Below are 20,949 nucleotides of genomic sequence, written 5' to 3' on the forward strand. Positions count from 1 at the left end.
TTTGCCATTAAACCTTCTTTTACAAAGAATTGTATAACCGCACAATACCCAATTTTATCCATTTCAAGGGATACAGACAACACTTTTGCTTCAGACAGCTGTATAAAACAAACTACTTGATAGAATGACTTGCAATTTCACATGGATGCTTAGGACAGATGTACCAACTTAGAAAAAAAAATCTTGCCGATAGTGTTGCCATCTATGGTCGAGGCCGAGAAGTTTTCAGACCACCCTCATATAACAAGAAGTAAATCTGGGTCAGTTTCACAAAAAAGTAATAATTTTTTGTGAAATGTAATGTTATCATTGACTGCTATATATCAGCATTATTCAGAAGTGGGGAAAATGTAATTTTAAAAATCTTTTATTCACAAAGTCATGGATTTTTCTTGTATTACATTACATATCATGTGTTATTTTAGTTAGCTTCACTTCTACATAAGAAGTGATTATTAATATTTGAAAAAAAAAAGTAAGGAATAATTAGTATTTGACAACACAAGGTATTTTTAGAATAATAAAGAAATTGATTCTAATAATAGTAAGAATATTAAGAAGGTTTCAACCATTTTCTTATTGATCAAATTAGCATATAATTAATTATCACATAAGCATAATAATAAATAAGAAAAGAAAACAATCAAAACAAATAAAGGTATTACTTACGCACACACGTTTTATTTATCCTGTAGACATCACCATCTTTGAGGCCTGTTTCACTGGGTGAAATTAAAAATTCACTGGTACCATTACTGGTAAAAAGTTCAAATCCAACATTACACAGACAGTTAAAACTACCAGGATTATTGATGCAGCGTTGATCACAGCCACCATTTCTCTCAAGGCACTCATTAATATCTAAGAAAGAAAAATAATTTATGTATTTAAATTTATTTTAATTTAAAACTTAAAATATCAATATGTACAAAGAAAGTGATTATATATCAAATCTTTAGTAATATAATTAATAGAAAATCTACATCACACATTTTAGTTTGATCATATAAATGATGAGTTAGTATATGTAAAAAGTTTCCTACCATTTTCTATTTGATTATATGAAAAAAAAAAAAAATCACAATATTATGTATATAATACCAGATGCTAGATGTGCTAGTAAACTCTGTTTGGTCAATTTCTTCCAAATTTCCATATTGCTAATTCTTCATGTACTGAGAAATGGAAATAACATATTGGCTCTTCAAAATTATCATGGAGCTAATTGTGCAAATAAATGTACAAATAAGTACTGAACATTAATCAATGGACTTTGATAAAATCAATCTTTTCATTTTCATCCAATTACTTTTGATGACTACCTAGTATAGGATGTATTAATTAGAAGGTGTGATTTTAGTAGCTGAAATGATAAACTGTTTTTGAAAATTGGTAATATTTGATTCATTTTTTCTAGATTACTAATTTTAATATGTCCATTTGTTTGCTTACAAGAGTTTGTGTAGTTCAAACAGCTGTTACTTTTATTATGTATACAGTATTGTACATTATACAACCAATGCAAAGAACAATGATCAATGTGATTTTGTTTGATGCAGTGTGCATAAAATGTATTCACTTTGTAGGATAAAAGATTTGTAGAAAGAGAGTAATACTGGTGAGTGCACACATCAAAAGTGTTTTGAAAGTCAGTGCCAGAGGAATGGTCAAGTAAGAAGTACAACAGCAGAGAGTTCAATGATGAAGGACAAGAAATTTTGAAGGTGACTATCAGTGAGGTTGGAGTTGTTGTAGGTGTAATGTGGTATTATTACTATTATTATTATCAATGTGCCTACATTCACAACACACTCAGGCAATGCATTCCACTCATCAACCACTCTTGATGTAAAGAACCTTCTCCTCACTCCTCTGCTCACCTTCTTTATACAGTTTCCAATGATGGCCTCTTCTACTCTCTTCTCCCATTTTATGAAATATCTCTTCCATGTCAACCTGATAACAACCCATGACTATATGCTTATATGTCTCAATCATATCCCTCACCGTTCCTCTTATTCACGAACAATTGCAACTTACACTCACACAATCTATTGTCGTACTCCACATTCAAATACCACTGACAACCTCTGTGAAATTTCTCTGTACCCTTTCCAGTGCATCCTCATCACTATGAAAACCCAGCAACCAGATCTGTGCACAATAATCCATATAAGGCCTTATACAATGGAATCATAACCACGATGGCATTATTTTTGAATGTCAGGGTCCTCCTTATCGATGCCATTATCCGATGTGATATCTTCAAAACTTGTGCAATGAATTTCAGGTCCTTTTCTGCCAGCACTATTTCAATTTATTTAAAAGCTGTCATGTGGCAGTCCATCAAAAGCTTTTGCAAGATCTAAGGTATATTTAAAACCTAGAGTAAATCCTCAAAAATCAGTAAAAGAGAGAAGATTCTCTTGATCTTCTTAAATGCCACTCTTCCTCCCAAACTCCAGAATTTTTAAATTGTTCAAAATTTCTGATTATGCAAGCTATATTTTTCATAGAAGAAAAATAAACAGGTTACTAGATGGTACTGCAATTTTATGTAATTTATTTATTTATTATTATTAACATTTGACTTCCATGGAGTCAGAGACTCATTGTGGAAAGTACACGCTAGCATGTACAAAGCTCATCCAACTGTGCTTTAAACTTCAGTGTGTCTACATACACAACTCACTGAGGCAATGCATTCCACTCACAAACCATTCTCCATGTGAAGAACCTTCTCCTCACTTGCCTGCTCACATACTACTTATACAATTTCCAGGGATGGAGTCTTGTTCTATGAAAAATCTCTTCCATGTCAACCTGATAACAACCCCTGACCAGCTTATATGTCTCAATTATATCACCCCTCTTCCTCCTGTTCATGAAGCTTTGCAGTTTACATTCTCTCAATCTGTCCTCGTACTCCACATTCAAAGAAGACTGACAACCTCTGTGAATCTTCTCTGGATCCTTTCCAGCATATCCTCATCACTATGAAAACGAAGCAACCAGATCTGTGCCAAATAATCCATATGAGGCCTGATCAAGGCCTTATACAATGGCATCATAATCTCCTTATTTCTGCATGTCAGGGTCCTCCTCATTATTGCCATTATCCGATGTGGTGTCTTCACAATTTGTGCAATGTGACCCCTGAATTTCAGGTCCTTGTCCTTTCATCACCTCTACCTCCTTTAAAGTTTTCCCAAGTGCATAGTTTGCATTTCATCGTTACTTACCAACTGCAACATTGAACTGACAGTTCCACATACCTGCCTATTCATGCAATCTATTCAAGTCCTCCTGCAAGGCAATAACATCTGTTTGACTGCATTCCTCTCCCCAATTTTGCATCATCTGCAAACAGCTGCATAGCACTAGTCAAACTGATCCCTATATCATTAATATACAAATCAAACAACAATTGTCATAAAACTGATCCCTGTAGTACACCACTAGTGACCTTCCCTCTTACAGAATACTGCACCCCCATATACAACTTTGATACCTATCTGACAGCCAATCACTGATATCCAGCTCAAAAGACTATTATACAATCCCATCTGTTTCGATTTATTTAATAGTGTGTCGTGTGGGAGCCTATCAAAAAGGTTTTGCAAAATCCAAGTACACCATTGTATGTGTATCTCCACTGTCCAAGGTATTTGTCACCTTGTTATAGTACATAAGTAAGTTAGTGAAACATGATCTTCCTTTAACAAACCCATGCTGACAACCACACAGAATACTGCTGTTATCAACCCATTTCTGCATCCTACTTCCCACCAATCTCTCCAGCACCTTCACCACAACTACAGATATACAAATTGGTCCATAATTTGAAGCCACAGTCTTATCACCAATTTTGATGCAGTGGACCAATTTTACCTTCCTTCCCACTCTCTTGTACCTGTGCTGCTGTAAGACGCTTATTAAACAAGCATGCCAATGCTACTACAACATTTCCTTACGACGTTTCGTGATATGTCATCAAATCCTATCACCTTATTGACATCAAAGTTATTTATTTCCTCAAATAAGTCCTCCTCACTCATAATTAAGCCATACTCGTCTATGTCCTCTACAATTAAGTTTCTCATGATTCCATCCTGATCAGGATGAAACACCTTCATAAACTGATCACTGAATACCATTTTCATCCAGTAACATAATCTTACCATATTCATTCTTCCTTCTACATGCTGCATATCTAAAAAACTTTCTAGCGTTTCTCTTTGCCTGATTTGCCAATTTCTGCTCATACTGCACTGTTGTTTTCCTTCCTAACCAAGTCACTCTCCCGGCCTGTTCTCTATACCCTTCATGAAACCAATTATTACCATTATTCATCTTGTACTGCTTCCAAATACCTTCTTCTTCTCCAGTGGTGTGCCTCAGGACTCTGTGCTTGGGCCGTTACTGTTTAATTTGTACATAAATGATATAGGAAAGTTTGAAGGGAGATATTCAGTTGTTTGCTGATGATGCAAAGTTGGGTAGCACAATAAAAAATTATTTTACATCTCCAGGGAGTTCAAGACTCATCGAGGGAGGGCAACCTACTTTACAACTCCACATCTCCACCACAACCACCAACCACATCATCTATGCCAATGGCATCTACTGTCCACCACCACTTGTATTTTCCCAGACAATCACAAACACCCATGCCCACGGCGGGATTCAAACCCGCAGCCTTTTGGCTGGAGAGCAGATACGCTACCCACTCAGCCAACCAGGCCAACAAAATCAAGCTGATGTTGAGAGTTTGCAGGATGATTTAAATAAGATGGCAAAATGGGCAAGGTAATGGATGTCAGTTCAATGTGGAAAAGTGTAAAGTCATGCATTTTGGGATTAAAAGATTACCAGCTTTTACCACATTGATGGAACAGTACTCCAAGAGATTGATGAGGCTAAGGGACTTGCTGGTGTTGGTGGATAGGGAGATGAAGTTCAGAGGGCACATTGCTAAGGTGTCCAAGATTGCACATAGGATTACTTGGTTATTGAAGAACACACTAATATCCAGAGATAAAGAGGTTATTATTCCCCTTTATAAGGGACTGATACTTCCACATCTGGATTACTGTGTTCAAGTCTGGTTACCTGGATTGTTTGGAGATGAGGAGGTTGTGGAGAGGGTTAAGAGGAGAGTGACTAAGTTGGTGAGTGATGTAAAAAATGCTGCATACGTTGATAGATTGAGAACTTGTGGATTGCAGAAGTTGGTTGATAGGCAGAGAAGAGGTGATATGTAGAAACATTTAAATTACTAAAAGGTTTTTATAAAACTGATGCAAGGGAAATATTTCAGCTGTGTGATAGTGATGGAAGAACAAGAGGTCATCCCTGGAAAATAAGGAAAAGTGTGGTTAACAAGGATGTGAGAACTAGATTTTTTGCTTGGAGGGTTGTGAATGAGTGGAATGCATTGCCTGACTCAGTTGTGAGTTCTTTGTCTGCAAATGAATTCAAGAAAAGATATGATAGATATTGTTTTGATAGTTTAAGTCTCCAGTGATGAGTCTACTGACTCCATGGAGATACCCGTAATAATAATAATAATAATAATTCTTCCAGATTTCATGCTTAAGCCCCACCCATTTCTATCCTTGGGAAAACACTATACCCTACCATTTCTATTCTCATTAGGATATCATCTTCATTCAACCACTTTTCACTTATTCCAATGATTTGGGGGCAAATAAACTCAATGACTGACACCATTTCATCCCCCTTATTTCGGATACTTTTGACATTTGTAAACAAACACAGCAGTTCATTTTTAGGTCTACAACCAGTCCTATCCCAGAGACTGGTTGGTTGTGATTTCACCGCCACACCTGGTATGAGCGATAGCAAGAACAAAATGGTGTAAAATGAAGAGAATGACTAGATGGTAATGTGAGAGAGTGATAACATGCTTATATGGAATCCTTCACAGAACAAAATATAAGATAGAATGATTGGAGAAATACCTGGCAAGAGGTATGGTAGAGAAGCAAAATAAGGGGAAAATGCAAGGGAAGAGGAAGCAGAATATGTAAGAGCAAAAGATGGAGGATAAGGATTGAGTTCTGTAAGGAGATTCCACAATAAAGAGAAGTACTTGAGGAGGATGTGATGAAATCATGTGTTAGGGTTAATGATCTGGGAGGTGACAAGTGTGGTGTGTTATGTGAGAAGATACAAAAGAATTGCTGGGACAAGCAAATAAATAATTCAGAGAGGAAAAATTGTGAGTCTGCTGCCATGGTTTGAGAAGAAGACTATTTGTCTAAAAGTAAAAATTTGATCATTTCAACACCCATTTGGCCTAAAGCACAGCATGTTCCATGATGTTTTTCTTTTCACCATTTTTCTTAGCCTTTCATTCGAAATATTTAAATAAATCTCACTCAGAATGCTTGCTATGAAATTCCTCTGCAATTCTCAAATTAAGTTTTATTTTCATTTTTATAGATCAGTACAAAAGAGCTTTACTTCAATCATCTGGAATTTGACCTTCCAATTATGTAGAGTGGCCACCATAAAACTTTTATATTTTGATATGGGAACATTTCTGGGTGAATATCCTCTACTTCAAATTTTGCATTTCTGGCTTCTGATGGCTTTTTCCAGCTGAATACTAATATGTAATTCTACAGATTCTTCTTGAATATTTTCTACCATGGTTTCATCAATACTTATCCCATTCATCAATCTCTCAAAGTAATTAATCCAGACATTAAGAATTTCTTTATCTTCTGTTTGTCATCTTTGATTCTTTTTACAGTACTCTTTCCTTTTAGTAGCTTTTTGTTCAATACCTCCAGAATATTTTGCCATTTTCATGATATTTATCTTCTATACTCTTACCAAAGTCTTTCCATGATGTTTTTAGTTACTGTTAAAACTAGTGTACCTTTCTTACATTTTTCTATGTATTCTCTAAGGACAGATTGACTTATTGCCAGGAAATTTTGATATGATTTTTATTTTTCCAGAAAAACCTTTCTTTTAGTGTTACACAGTGATCAGCATTCATTTTAGCAAAATTATGGAGACTACAACTGTGTTAGGAATATTTACTTTAATTTCCCAATGTTTCGAACTTCATATTAAGATCATCATCTGGAGTATACAGATATATATGTAAAAGACAAGCTACATTACATTTCTGACAGTAAGTGAAAGTGACAATGATTTGATCAATCATTATTCTACTGTTCTGACCTCTAGTGAAAAAAAAAAAAAAACTACATCAAAGCTATATTCTTTATATAACATCAGAGAACAAAATTCATATAGATAGTTTTAATACAATACAGCAAAGTAGTGGCCTAATCCATAATTTAACAAGATGTTATATCAGAGTTGTGATCCTGGATTGCTTTTTTTTTTATGTTGAGTCCATACACAGGAGGTTGGTTGGTCAACCTATTGTATATTAGTCCTGTGTATGGGTTACTTATAATTAGGACTATGCTTACAATCCTAATTATAAGTAACTCTTAGACCAAAAGATTAACTGAGTAGAATATGTGTTAGCGATATTCTTGGGATTTTTAGACCACAGGTATGGTTAAGATTTTCACAGGCCTTAAATTTATGCTCATATCATGCTTTGGTGTGATGTAAACAACAGGCGCCTTTCCAGCAATTCTATAGAGTATTCAGGACATGATCAGAAAGGCCAAATTTACCATAGTTATTATGCTGTTTATGTTTCTTTTTTCATATAGGAATTGTGCATCCTGTTTCACCTATATTGGGAAAATTACAGGTGCAATGAATATGATATACTCCAAGGTGGGCCAGTGGATGAGCTGAGTAAGTTTTTAAATTTTGCAGGAGGTTAAACCTCCTGCAAAATTTAAAAAAACTTATTCCCCTCATCCAAGGAATCACTTCCTCCAATGGCCCACGCTGAAATATAACATATGCACTGCACTTGTAATTTGCCTATATAAGTACGTGTGTGTGTGTGTGTGTGTATGTGTGTGTGTGTGTGTGTGTGTGTGTGTGTGTGGTTTAGGCCAATAATAAAATTTTGTTAGCTATGTCCAAAAACTGCCAACCTATCATCATCTGTTCAGCATTACATGAATATTTTACAAAGAGGAGTGGACATTGGATGAGTAACCCAATCGGTTTTTCATATTCTTTTCAAGATCTATGTAAGTCTCTTAACAGTTATCTAGTCTTGACCACCTGCCTGGAGTGCTTGAGATTTTCTTGGTACAAAAAGTGCTATTTTGCATAATAATTGGTGATATTGCGTTACCTCAAGGGCTCACTTTAGTGAGTACGGGCATGGCAAACCCGAGGTACCAGATGCTGGACCACGCCTTACTTCATGTAATACACATCTGTTATATTATTCTGTAGACTGGTCCCTCCTCTTCTTTCTTTGCTTCTTTCACCTCTTCTTGCTCCTTCCCCCTGATGCTATTAGTGTATTCGAGGGCTAGAGGTGAGTCTTTCCTATCTTGCTAAGTCATTTCGTCTTATGCAGCCACCGAAGGATGCAAGCTAGCCTCAATAGGTGCCGGTCCCAAGCCTGGATAAATGCGAGGGTTGATGTCAGGAAGGGCATCCGGTCGGAAAACTTCAATGCCAGCTCAAACTATGATATGAGTCAAAGAGAAAATGATATAAGGGCTAGGGTGTACCCCTTAAGTGACGTGTAGCCACATTGCCCTACAGCTGCGAGAAGTGGATGAGGGCTACCGCATCAAGGGCAGGTACGGTTAAAGAAGCAAGCCCAGCAGGTGGAGAGGATGTTGCGAGTGGGAACACTGAATGTTGGAAGCATGACTGGAAGGGGAAGAGAGGTAGCAGATATGATGAGGAAGAGGAAGTTGGACATTTTATGTGTGCAGGAGACAAGGTGGAAGGGGGGAAAGGCAAAGGAACTGGGAGATGGATATAAATTGTTCTACTCTGGAGCGAATAACGAGGGAAGAAATGGTGTAGGAATTGTAGTGTGTGGCAGAATGAAGGGTGAAGTACTGGAAGTGGGTAGAAGGAACGAGGTGCTTGGTGAGACATCTGGAAAGATTAGAGAGCAGAAGGAGGGTTGGTGGTGGAATAATAATAATGTACAAGTGGCAGTGACAGCTAAGAGGAAGGCAAAGCAGAAGTGGGATGAGTCAAGAGTGGGAAAGGACAGAGAGGTGTACAAAGAGAGAGAGAGAAAGCAAGAAGCCAAGAGAGTTGTGGCACAGGCGAAGGCCATGGCATATCAAGATCTGTATGATGAATTAGAAACAAAGGAAGGACAGAGAAAAATTTACCAACTAGCGAAATGTAGAAATAAAGCAGCAAAGGACATCTTACATGTGAGGCAGATCAAAGACGCTGAAGGAAGAGTATTATGGAGGGATGTGGACATAAGAAACAGATGGAAAATATACTTTGAGGGACTTTTGAATAAGGAAAATGCAAGGACTCACAGAGAAGATGGGCAGCCTTCTGAGGGGATGGTGCAGAACATCAGTAGAGTGGAAGTGACAGAGGCCATTAAGAGGATGAGGAATGGAAAATCGGTGGGCCCTGACATAATTCCAGTGGAGGCATGGAAGGGGGAAGAGGGAATTGACCTGCTGTGGGACTTGTTCATGAAAGTTTGCCAACAGGAAAATATACCCGAGGAATGGAGGGAGAGTACTCTTGTCCCCATCTACAAAGGTAAAGGGGATGCACAAGACTGTAAAAATTACAGAGGAATAAAGTTGATTTCCCACACAATGAAAATCCTAGAAAGGGTTCTTGATGGTAGATTGAGGAAGGAGGTGGAGATTGCAAAGGAACAATTTGGCTTCATGCCTGGTAGATCAACAACAGATGCTATCTTTGGGTTACGGCAGATGATGGAAAAGTATCGAAAGAAACAAAGGGAGCTACATCTGGCATTTATTGATCTGGAGAAAGCATACGATAGAGAGCCAAGGCAAGAAGTCTTGAGGTGTCTGAGGGAGAAGAAGGTTTCGGAGAAATATGTCAGGTTGGTGCGGGAAATGTACAGAAATGTGAAGACAAGTGTTCGGACCTGCCTGGGACAGACAGAAAGTTTTCAAGTAACAGTTGGCTTGCATCAAGGGTCAGCTAAGTCCGTTTCTGTTTAATATTGTGATGGAGGTGGTAACAGAGGAGGTGAGAGAAGATGCGCCTTGGACAATGTTGTATGCAGATGACATCTTGCTGTGTGCAGATTCAAGAGAAGAAGTGGGAACTAAACTGGAAAGATGGAGAAAAGTACTGGAAGAGAGAGGTATGAGACTGAGCAGAAGTAAGACAGAGTATATGTGTTGCACAGTGGGCAGCAGACAGGAGACAGATCTGGAGCTGGAAGGAAATGTCATCAGGAAGATGAGAGACTTTAGATACTTAGATTCAACAGTGGAAGAAGATGGAGGAGCTGAGAAGGAAGTGGGATGCAGGATACAAGCAGGTTGGAGAACTGGAGGGAGATGGCCGGAGTGTTATGCGATAAGAGGGTGCCAATCAATCTGAAAGGCAAAATATATAGGACAGTAGTGAGGCCAGCTGTGACATATGCTATAGAAACTGTGGCCCTGAGGAAAATAACATCAGCAGGATGGAAGTAGCAGAGACGAGAATGCTTAGGTGGATGTGCGGTGTGACCAGAAAGGATCGTCTGAGAAATGGCTATGTCAGGGGAACAGTGAAAGTTACGAACTTAGGAGCAAAAATACAGGAGGTAAGGTTGAGATGGTTTGGTCATGTGATGAGGAGGGAAGACGAATATGTGGGAAGAAGGATCATGCAAATTGACGTGCAAGGAAGGCGGAAGCGTGGGCAGCCAAAGAAGAGATGGAGGGAGCTGGTAGAAGAGGACTTGAGGATTAAGAAGTTGGATGTGGTGACAGCCCAAGACAGGAAGGTGTGGAGGAGACTCATTATCAACAGTGAGCCCCACTTAAGTGGGAGAAGCTGCAGAAGAAGAAGAAGAAGAAAGAATTGGTGATATTGCGTGGATTTTAGCATATTATTATTTATATTTGGAAACTTAGTATGTCTGTGCAATTTTTGGTCTTTGGGAATTGTTACTAACTTTATTAATTGATCTTAATAAGTAAAGATTCAAAAATCTTGCCTTTTTTGAATGGCACTGGTGGTACTCACAAGGTCAACCATGTGGACATCAACAGGTGCAACTAAGCAAGTACTGCAAAAATCAAGTGATGTTAACAGCGTGACTTTATCAAGAATGGTTTGATGTCATGAGTGTAATACGTATGTGTGGAGAAATGTGAGAGGCGTTTCTGGAGAGACTGAAAGACAAGATGAGAGAAAGTGAGGATTTGTAGGAAGTGCAGTATTTTGTTAGACTGCGAGTTAATGAATTCAAAACAAACAGAAGGAACGAAAGACAGAATAAATGAAAGAAATGGAATGAATGCAAGTGAGACTGAGAGAGTGAAAGAATGTAAGAATGTAGAAGCAAAAGTAAGTGATAAGGAAGCGAAAGGAAGTAAAAATGAGGAAATGGAAGTAAGGTATGGCAGAATGAGAGGTGGTGAGACTACGGGAGTGATAGAGAACAAAATTGTCAGCATGCAAGATTTAATGAAACAGCTAAAATTGTGAAAAATGAAATGAGGAATATGTGGAGTGATATTAGATCTTTAGTGGATGCAAAAGAATAGAATGAAAGAAAAACGGTTAAAAGAGGTTATGAGTGATTCAAGAATAGCAGTGTATGAAGATCCAATTATTAGAGAATTAGTTAATGAGAAAGTCCCTAAAAAAGTCTGTTATCCAGGAAGGAGAATGAGCAAGATAAGTCATACTTTGGACATGAGAAGGAAATGAGCAAGAGAATTAATGATGGTTGTGGGGATGCATGATTTAAGTGGACATAAGGAGAATGTAAGGGCAAATATCAGGAGATTATTGAGGAAAGTGAAAGATAACAGTATAGTGGGAAAGGCTGTCAGTGTGTTGCTAAGGTATGACAAAGATGAGTTGAGAAAGAGAGCCAAAATTGAATAGTAAGCTAGCAAAGCTGTGTGAAGAGAAGAGAGTGCAGTGAGGATGTATGGCATGTATTTGAAGGAAGAACGGAATTATATAGATGTGATGAACTGTATTTGAATGACTCTAGAGTAAATGAACTGGAGAAACTGTTGTTAGATGAAAGTGAAGTGTGTGATGCAAGCAAGAGATTAGAAGTAAGAAGTGAAGTAAAAGATCAGGAGCGTGGTATTGAAGAGACAGAAGTGATTGGCAATGGAAACAATAGTAGTGTGAGAGATGAAGAGAGAATGGGAATGCAAGAGGGGTAAGGAAACAGAAGGGAGCCTGGGTGGATAGGGAGATATGGCACTGAGAGAATGGATGTTGGAAGTAGTAGTGAATATATGTATGGGGATTATCAGAATAGAAATAGAAAGGACTGGAATGTGAGTGGGGTGGTTGAGACTGAGCAGATATATGTGGTAAGTAGTGATAAAGGTGACTGGGCAAGGACAGGTGTGGGGAAATCACAACAAATAAGTAGCTTGGGTAGAACTGGTTATAGATCTAAAAAAGTGAACTACTGTGTTTATTTTCAAATGCCAGGAGTATCAGAAACAAGGGAAATGAAATAGTTTCACTTTTTGAGTTTATTTGCCCCAAAATCTTTGGAATAAGTGAAACGTGGTTGAATGAAGATGATATCCTAATGAGAATAGAAATGGAAGGGCACAGTGTTTTTCCTGAGGATAGAAATAACAATAAGGGGGGGGGGGGTACTGCTGCTGATGACAGCAGGGGAATTATGTTTACATAAGGTAGACATGAAAGAGGGAAATAGTGGAGATAATTATGAGATGGTGTAGTGTGAGGTGGGGGTTGACAGGAAGACATATTTACTTGGATGTTACTATAAGCCAGGTAATGTAGAGGGAAGTGATGAAGAAATGTATAAACAACAACTCAGGTTAGTGAAGGAAGGAAGGAAGGAAGATTATTATGAGCAATTTTAATTATGGCAGTATAGACAGAAATGAAGAGATAGCATGTGGGAATAAGGAAAATGATTTTCTTGAGTTCTTGAGAGAAAACTATCTCAGGCAGGATCTAAAGGTTGGCACATGAGGTTCAGGAGTTTTGGATCTGATCATTTCATAAGAGCATGTAATTGTGAGTGGGATTTTGCACTTTCTTCTAGTGGTGAGAGTGATCATGAAGTGATCACCTGGGTTGTGGCTAGCTATATGCAGACTTCTGTAAGGAAAAGATATATGTGGAAGTACAAGGCTAGTGATTATGACAAATGTAGGTAACAGCTTGGAGCTATAGAATGGAATGAGGAGTTGAGCAGTAAGGAAATAAATGCTGCTTGGGAAGTGACAAAGAAATACATAACAACATCAATTTGTGAATGTCTTCTGAAGGTCAAAGTGCTGAATAAGGTAGGTGTAAAATGTATGAATGAGAGGGGAATTAAGCATGAAATCTGGAAAAAGAAAGAACTTTGGAGGTGGCAAGATGAATAATGGTCTAAATGAAGAGTATAAAGAACAACCTAGAAGAGTTACTCAGTAAGGACAACAAAAGGAAAGTATGAACAGAAATTAAGAAATCAGGCAAAGAAAAACCATAGAGAGTTTTTTTTTTCATATATGGCAAATATGAAGAAAAATGATTCCACTCTGACATCCTGGTCAGAGTGGAATCATGAGGAACTTAAGTATAGACGACATAGGAGAGAATGGCTTAATTATGAGTGAGGAGGTATTTGAGGAAATAAATAACTTTGATGTCAATAAGGCAAAAGGATTTGATGACATATGACCATGCATCTTAAGGGGATGTTCCAGGGAATTGGCAGTAGCATTGCTATGATTGTTTAATAAGTGTCTTATAACAGCACAGGTACCAAGGGAGTGGAAGGAAGGTAAAATTGTTCCACTGCATCAAAATTGGGGATAAGACTGTAGCTTCAAATTATAGGCCAATCTGTATATCTCGAGTTGTGGTGAAGGTACTGAAGAAATTGGCGAGAAGCAGGATACAGAAATCAGTTGATAACAGCAGTATTCTCTGTGGTTATCAACATGGGTTTGTTAAGGGGAGATCATGTTTCAAACTTACTTATGATAACAAGGTCGCAAATACCTTGGATAGGGGAGATACATATATAGTGGTGTACTTGGATTTTGCAAAAGCTTTTGATAGATTGCCGCATGACTAGTTCTTAAATAAATTGCAACAGATGGGATTGGATAACAGACTTCTGAGCTGGATCAGTGACTGGCTGTCAGATAGATAACAGAAAGTTGTCTGGGTATGCAGTATCCCATAAGAGGAAGGACATTAGTCGTGTGTACCACAGGGGTCAGTATTGGGACCATTGTTGCATGTTAATGATATTGGGATGGGTTTAACTAGTGATATGCAGCTGTTTGCATATGATGCAAAATTGGGGAGAGGAATGCAGTTAAACAGATGTTATGGCCTTGCAGATGGATTGAATAATTATATGAATGTGCAGGTAGGTGGAACTGTCAGTTCAATGTTGCAAAGTGTAAGGTTTTGAAATTTGGTAAGCAACGATGGAATGCAAGGTATACACTTAGTGGGGAAATTTTAAAGGAGGTAGAGATGATGAAAGATCTGGGAGTGGAGGTGGACAAGGACCTGAAATTCAGGGGTCACACTGCACAATTGTGAAGACATGGCATCAGATAATGGCAATGATGAGGAGGACCCTGACATGCAGAAATAAGAAGATATGATGCCATTGTATAAGGCATTGTTCAGGCCTCATATGGATTATTTGGCACAGATCTGGTTGCTTCGTTTCCATAGTGATGAGGATATGCTGGAAAGGGTCCAGAAAAGATTCACAGAGATTGTCAGTCTTCTTTGAATGTGGAGTACGAGGACAGATTGAGAGAATGTAAACTGCAAAGCTTCGTGAACAGGAGGAAGAGGGGTGATATGATTGAGACATATAAGCTGGTCAGGGGTTGTTATCAGGATGACATGGAAGAGATTTTTCATAGAACAAGGGAGGGAATAGAACAAGATGCCATCTTGTTCTATTCCCTCATTGTCTCTGACTCCACTTCCATGGAGTCAGAGACAATGAGTCTCTGACTCCATGGAAGTCAAATGTTAATAATAATAAATAAATAAATTACATAAAATTGCAGTACTATCTAGTAACCTGTTTATTTTTCTTCTATGTAAAATATAGCTTGCATAATCAGAAAATTTGAACAATTTAAAAATTCTGCAGTTTGGGAGGAAGAATGGCATTTAACAAGATCAAGAGAACTTCTCTCTTTTACTGATTTCTGAGGATGTGATTTTCTAAACTAGGGTTTAAATGTACCTTAGATTTTGCAAAAGCTTTTGATGGACTGCAACATGAAAAGCTGTTAATTAACTTGAATTTAGAATGGAGAAGAACTTGCCTTTGAAGTGAATATCAGTAGGTGATTTCTGAATTTGTGGAAGTCGTTATTGTAGTGGTTTAAAAGAAAGGGGCTCAAGCATGATGATACTGTTTAGTTTCTAATGGTCAAAATATTAACTAGAAATTTTTTTTAAGAAATAACATTTTAGTAATGTGAAATCACTTTCTTCTGTATGATTGAGGAATTAAAATCTATAATCAGGTATGTGCATCATGATATGACTTTTAAAATATTATGTAACTGTAACATATCCATATCTGTTTTAGTTATTATTATTATTATTATTATTATTATTAGAATGGGCAACTGCAAGGAGTCCTTAGACTCATTGAAGGAAGCTCCAACATCATGTTAAGAACAACTATTCAACATTCACACAGTATCTATCATACTTCGCCTTCAACTCATCCACAACAGACTCTGGCAGCTTATTCTACTCATTCACCACTCTCCAAGTAAAAAACTTAGCTCTAACACCCTTGCTAACCACACTCTGCCCAGCTTCAATGGATGGCCCCTAGTCCTTCCCACCACCAGTCCTATTCTCAAAAATATCTTCGGAATTAATCTTATAGAAACCTTTCAGTAATTTGAATGTGTCAATCATATTGCTCCTTTTCCACCTATCAACCAATTTCTGCAACCCACAAATCTTCAACCTGTTCTCATAAGGTTCATTCCATAGACCTGCTATCATCTTGGTTACTCGTCTCTGGATCCTCTCCACCTCCTTCCCATCAAGAAGAAACCCTGGCGAAAAATCTGGGCACAGTAGTTTAGATAGGGTCTTAATCAAGGCTCGACACAGAGGAACAATAACCTGTTTGTCTCTGCTCGTCAAAGTATTTTTCAGCAACCAAGTGATTTGATGAGCTGATTTAGCCACTTTTGCAATGTGCCCCCTAAACTTCAACTCCCTATCCACCAACACTCCCAAATCCCTGGCCTCGTCAATCTCCTGGAGTACAGTTCCACCAATGTGGTATACTGCTGCTAATCTTTTCACCCCAAATTGCATAACCTTACATTTTGTCACATTAAATTGACATCCATTCTCCTTAGCCTAGTCCTCCAAACTATCCAAATCATTATGCAAAATTTTGACATCCCGTGCATTCACTATTGCTCTACCCAACTTTGCATCATCAGCAAACAAATGAACAGTTCCTCTGTTCATTTGTTTGCTTTCCTATATCATTAATGAACAAATTAAACAGTAGTGGTCCAAGAACAGAACCCTGTGGACCACTAGTCAGAGGCCATCTTTTGGACTCTACTCCTGAATAAACCACTCTCTGATATCTCTCCATCAACTACCCTCCTATCCATCTCACCAACACTATATTCATCCCCATATGCTGCAGTTTACTAATTAGAATTCCATGTGGTATCCTGTCAAAGGCCTTGGCAAGGTCCAGTAGGATCACTGTAAACTCATTACCCCTTATCCAGTTCAGCCGTCACTGTGTTATAAAACGTGAGCAAGTTACTGAGGCATGATCTACCTTCACAAAACCATGCTGTCCCCCCATACAGTATCCCATTTTCATCTATCCATTCCTGTATTCTTCTCTTGACTATTTTCTCCAAGACCTTGACAACGATTCCTGATATGCCAATCGGTCGGTAATTTACAGCATCAGTCTTGGAACCTCCTTTATGCAGTGGAACTATTTTCCCCTCTTTCCGCCCCCTCAGGACTAACCCAGACTCGAGACTCAAATTAAACAAAATGGTCAAGGGCACTGACAAGTCTTTAGCCACTTCATGTATGACACGAGCTGGTATACCATCCAATCCCACAGATGTATTGACATTGAGGTTTTGTAATAGACTATTCACCTCCACTTCATTCACCACAATTCCCGTATAAGCTGTTGGTTCCTTCATTCCTGCAATGTCACCACCTGGATGATATACTCTTGCAAAGTGCTCGCTCAGTAATTCCACTATATCAACTGATTTGGTTACCTCCCTACCATCGGCATTAATCATACCATCAGTATTCTCTGTGTTTGAGGAAGGTTTGAGCATAAAGAGCAGATTGTTTGCATGGCTGGTGAGTGGAATGCACTGCCTGACAGTGTAGGGAATGCAGATACATTGAATGAGTTTAAAGCATGGTTCAATGGGCTTTGTGTGTAATAGCATTTGCTTCCTGCAATGAGTCTTCTGACTTGAACGAGGTTGTGTTAATAATATCAGAAATCTTTTCTTCCACATTATTAATATAAAAATTATTGAAAAACAAGTGAACTCAATAGAGATCAGTTCTCTGTTGAGTGTAAGTGAACTCAATATATCCATGTACTGGCACGTTTACATTGTAATAAACACTTATGCACACGTTTTTCTTAATTACCATAATTTAAAAATTAATTTCTAAAATCTACTGAATGTCAAATACCTAAGCAGTCCTGACGAGAACATCCCATTAGTTCAAGCTGCATGCATGGCGCAACTGCATAGTCTATAACAACAAGACGAATATAACGGGCTTCCAAAGGAACTTGAAGATTAATAACTGCAAGGCCAGAACCTCCATTTAAAGTAACACGAAATTCCAGTGGCTGAAAATTGAAGGTACACTGCACATGTAATAATATTTACCAAATAGTACATTGTTTGTGAAGGTGTACAATTTAAAATTACAAGAACAGAGTATTAAGATAAAAAATAAATAAATAAATAAATATATAAATAAGGTATGACCAAGTATTGACAAATTATGCAATTTTATTATTCTATATAATTTTATATTGAAATTAGAATAATGATATTACTGTAATAATAGCCCTAGAATAAATTCACAAATGATTTATGTGAGACTGTCAATTACTAGATATTTATAACATACTACACTGTTCTATAATGTATCATCATTTCTGTTGGCTTAAGCCAATATACAGAATACAATTTGGTTGGTTAAGTCTCAAACCACAAGCCAATCCTAATTTGTTCAGCATCTCCAAGTGCATACCTAACAACAAAGCACATCATGAAAAGATGAAGAATGAACCCTGGATAGAAAAATTCATTGGGTTCTTTGTATTCCTTATTGGCTATGTGGAAGTCCCTTCTCAGTCATCTAGCTCTGATCCTAAAGAGATCCCCTAGTACTATCATGGTATCCAGCAGATAGAACATGATTTGTTCTATTATTTTAATGGCTAATATAACTTACTTTTGTTTAGGAGTGCCCCTTTTTTTACAATGTCATTGGCTCTTTACCCAAAATTCTAGGGCATTACTGGTGTTATAAAACTAATATATGAAGAATAAAAAATAGGAGAAATTTTGGACATACCTTTTTGAATGTTGTTTTTTCTCTCCTTATTTCGACAATGTGCCTTCATATGCTGTTAAGCTGTTAAAGGAAAAGGTTTTTTTTTTTTTGGGGGGGGGGGGGAAGTAATGTGGGAAAATTTTTTCAAAAAACCTGGGTTGTTTCAAATAATTTTCCTGATTACTTTACCCCCACTCCCCCCCCACACACACACCCCGGGGAAAAAAAAAAAAAAAAAAATCTCTTCCTTTAACAGCATATGAAGGCACATCGCCGGAATAAAGAGACAGAAAACAACATCCAAAAAGGTATGTCCAAAATTTCTCCTTTTTTTATTTTTCATATATTAGTTTTAGAACACTTCAGTAATGCCCTAGAATTTAGGGTAAAGAGCCAATGACATTGTAAAAAAAGGGGCACTCCTATATTAGCCATTAAAATAATAGTTTATTTTAGAGGAGTAACATGAGAATTTCCCAGAATAATACCTATGATTTGTTCTATCTACCTATTTCTAAAACATGATATATCTAGCATCATCAATACAAAATTATTCTAACTGCAAATATTATTATTATTATTATCCCAAGACTCCATGGAGTCAAAGATTAATCTAGGAGAAGGTCCTTTTGTCATACACAGAGCTCATCATACTGTGCCTTAAACACACTCAAATTCTTTGCAGACACCACACTCTCAGGCAAGGCATTCCAATCATTCACAACTCTGTATGCAAAAAAACCTTACTTTTTTTTTCATGATCCTGTGATCATGTCATGCTTGTTATTTTAAAATTTTTTTACAATGTTTATAAAAGCATAAATAGAAGTAAATTCATAAAAGTTTATTTCATGAGGATTTCAAAGTGATGATATTTATAAATCTAAAAAAAAACTGGATTAGATAATTTGGAAGAGAGCGTTGACCAGAACAGCTCTTTCCTGCAACATTGTTCCCATAGTACATATATCAATCTCATATATATTGTTTTTATAATACATAATATATCTTTACATCTGTAGAAATATCAAACAGTCAAACATAAAAAACAAAAATATCACAATTAACTATCAAAAATATGACTTAAAAAATATGGGAAAAACAACAAAAGGCATTTTATTACTATTATTATTATTATTGCATGGGAACCTCCATTGAATCCTAAAACTCATTGTGGAAGACCCAAACTATCAAACTATCTCATGTTCTACTCCTTCTAGCCAAGTGCTGAAACATTTCTCCTGAATCAATCCTATAAAATCCTTTATGTAACTTGTTTCTATCATATTCCCCCTTTTTTCACCTATCAACCAACATTTGCAATCCACAAACCCTAATCTAGGGAGCATTCCAATGACCATTCACCAACTTGGTCGCTCACACTTGGATCCTCTCCATCACTTCCTCATCCACAAGAAATCCAAGTGACCAGACCTGAGCACAGTAATTCAGATGTTGTTGCATTAAGGCTATGTAAAGAGAAATAATAACTCCCTTATCTCTGCTTGTTAGTGTGTTCTTCAATAACCAAGTAATCCTGTGAATTACCTGGCTACTTTAGTAATATGCACTCTAAGCTTCAACTCTCTATTTACTACTACCTCTGAATCCCTGGCTTCATCAATTTCCTGGAGTACAGTTTCCTCAATGTGATATACAGCTTGTAATCTTTGTATTCCAAAATGCATAACTTGACACTTTTCCACATTAAATTGACATCCATTATGTTTTGCCCATACTGTCAGCCTATTCAAATCATCCTGCAAACTCTCTACATTAACTTGAATAACTATTACCCTACCCAACTTTGCAGCATCAGCAAACAATTGAATATCTCCATTCAAATTATTTCCCATATCATTTATGTACCAGTGGAGTCTAGAAGGGATAATGCTGGGTATAGAAACAATGGCATTTATATGCTTTATACTAATGCCAGGAGTATCCGGAATAAGGGAGAGGAATTGGTGGCGCAGATAGCATCAGCCTGGCCAAAAATTATTGCGATCACTGAGACGTGGTTGACAGAAGGGGATATAACAACAGGAATAGAAGTCGCTGGGTATAGCATTTTTCGTCAGGATAGGAGGGGAAAGCGTGGTGGTGGGGTACTGCTTATGATAAGTGATGACCTATGTCATCACTTATCATAAGCACTTATCATAAGAGTGGAGAATTTGGAAGGAAGTGAGACAAATGATTTTGAGAGCGTATGGTGTGACGTAGAGGTAGGCAAGA

At 37.4% G+C, this 20,949-nt stretch overlaps 1 protein-coding gene across 1 annotated transcript in view; it reads right to left on the reverse strand.

The window, feature by feature from the left end:
- The window catches only part of LOC150095877 (uncharacterized), a 710,412-nt gene that overhangs the window by 500,910 nt on the left and 188,553 nt on the right, over positions 1-20,949 (reverse strand). Inside the window, exons 17-18 of the mRNA XM_090409554.1 lie at positions 17,833-17,995; positions 670-861 (exon numbers count right to left, since the gene is read on the reverse strand). Coding sequence (XP_090265680.1) covers positions 670-861; positions 17,833-17,995 — 355 coding nt within the window. The remainder of the gene's footprint in view (positions 1-669; positions 862-17,832; positions 17,996-20,949) is intronic.

Source organism: Typopeltis vanoorti, chromosome 19, assembly GCF_054136105.1.
Source record: "Typopeltis vanoorti isolate ZY-2024b chromosome 19, IOZ_Tvanoo_1.0, whole genome shotgun sequence".
Taxonomy (NCBI): Eukaryota; Metazoa; Arthropoda; class Arachnida; order Uropygi; family Thelyphonidae; genus Typopeltis; species Typopeltis vanoorti.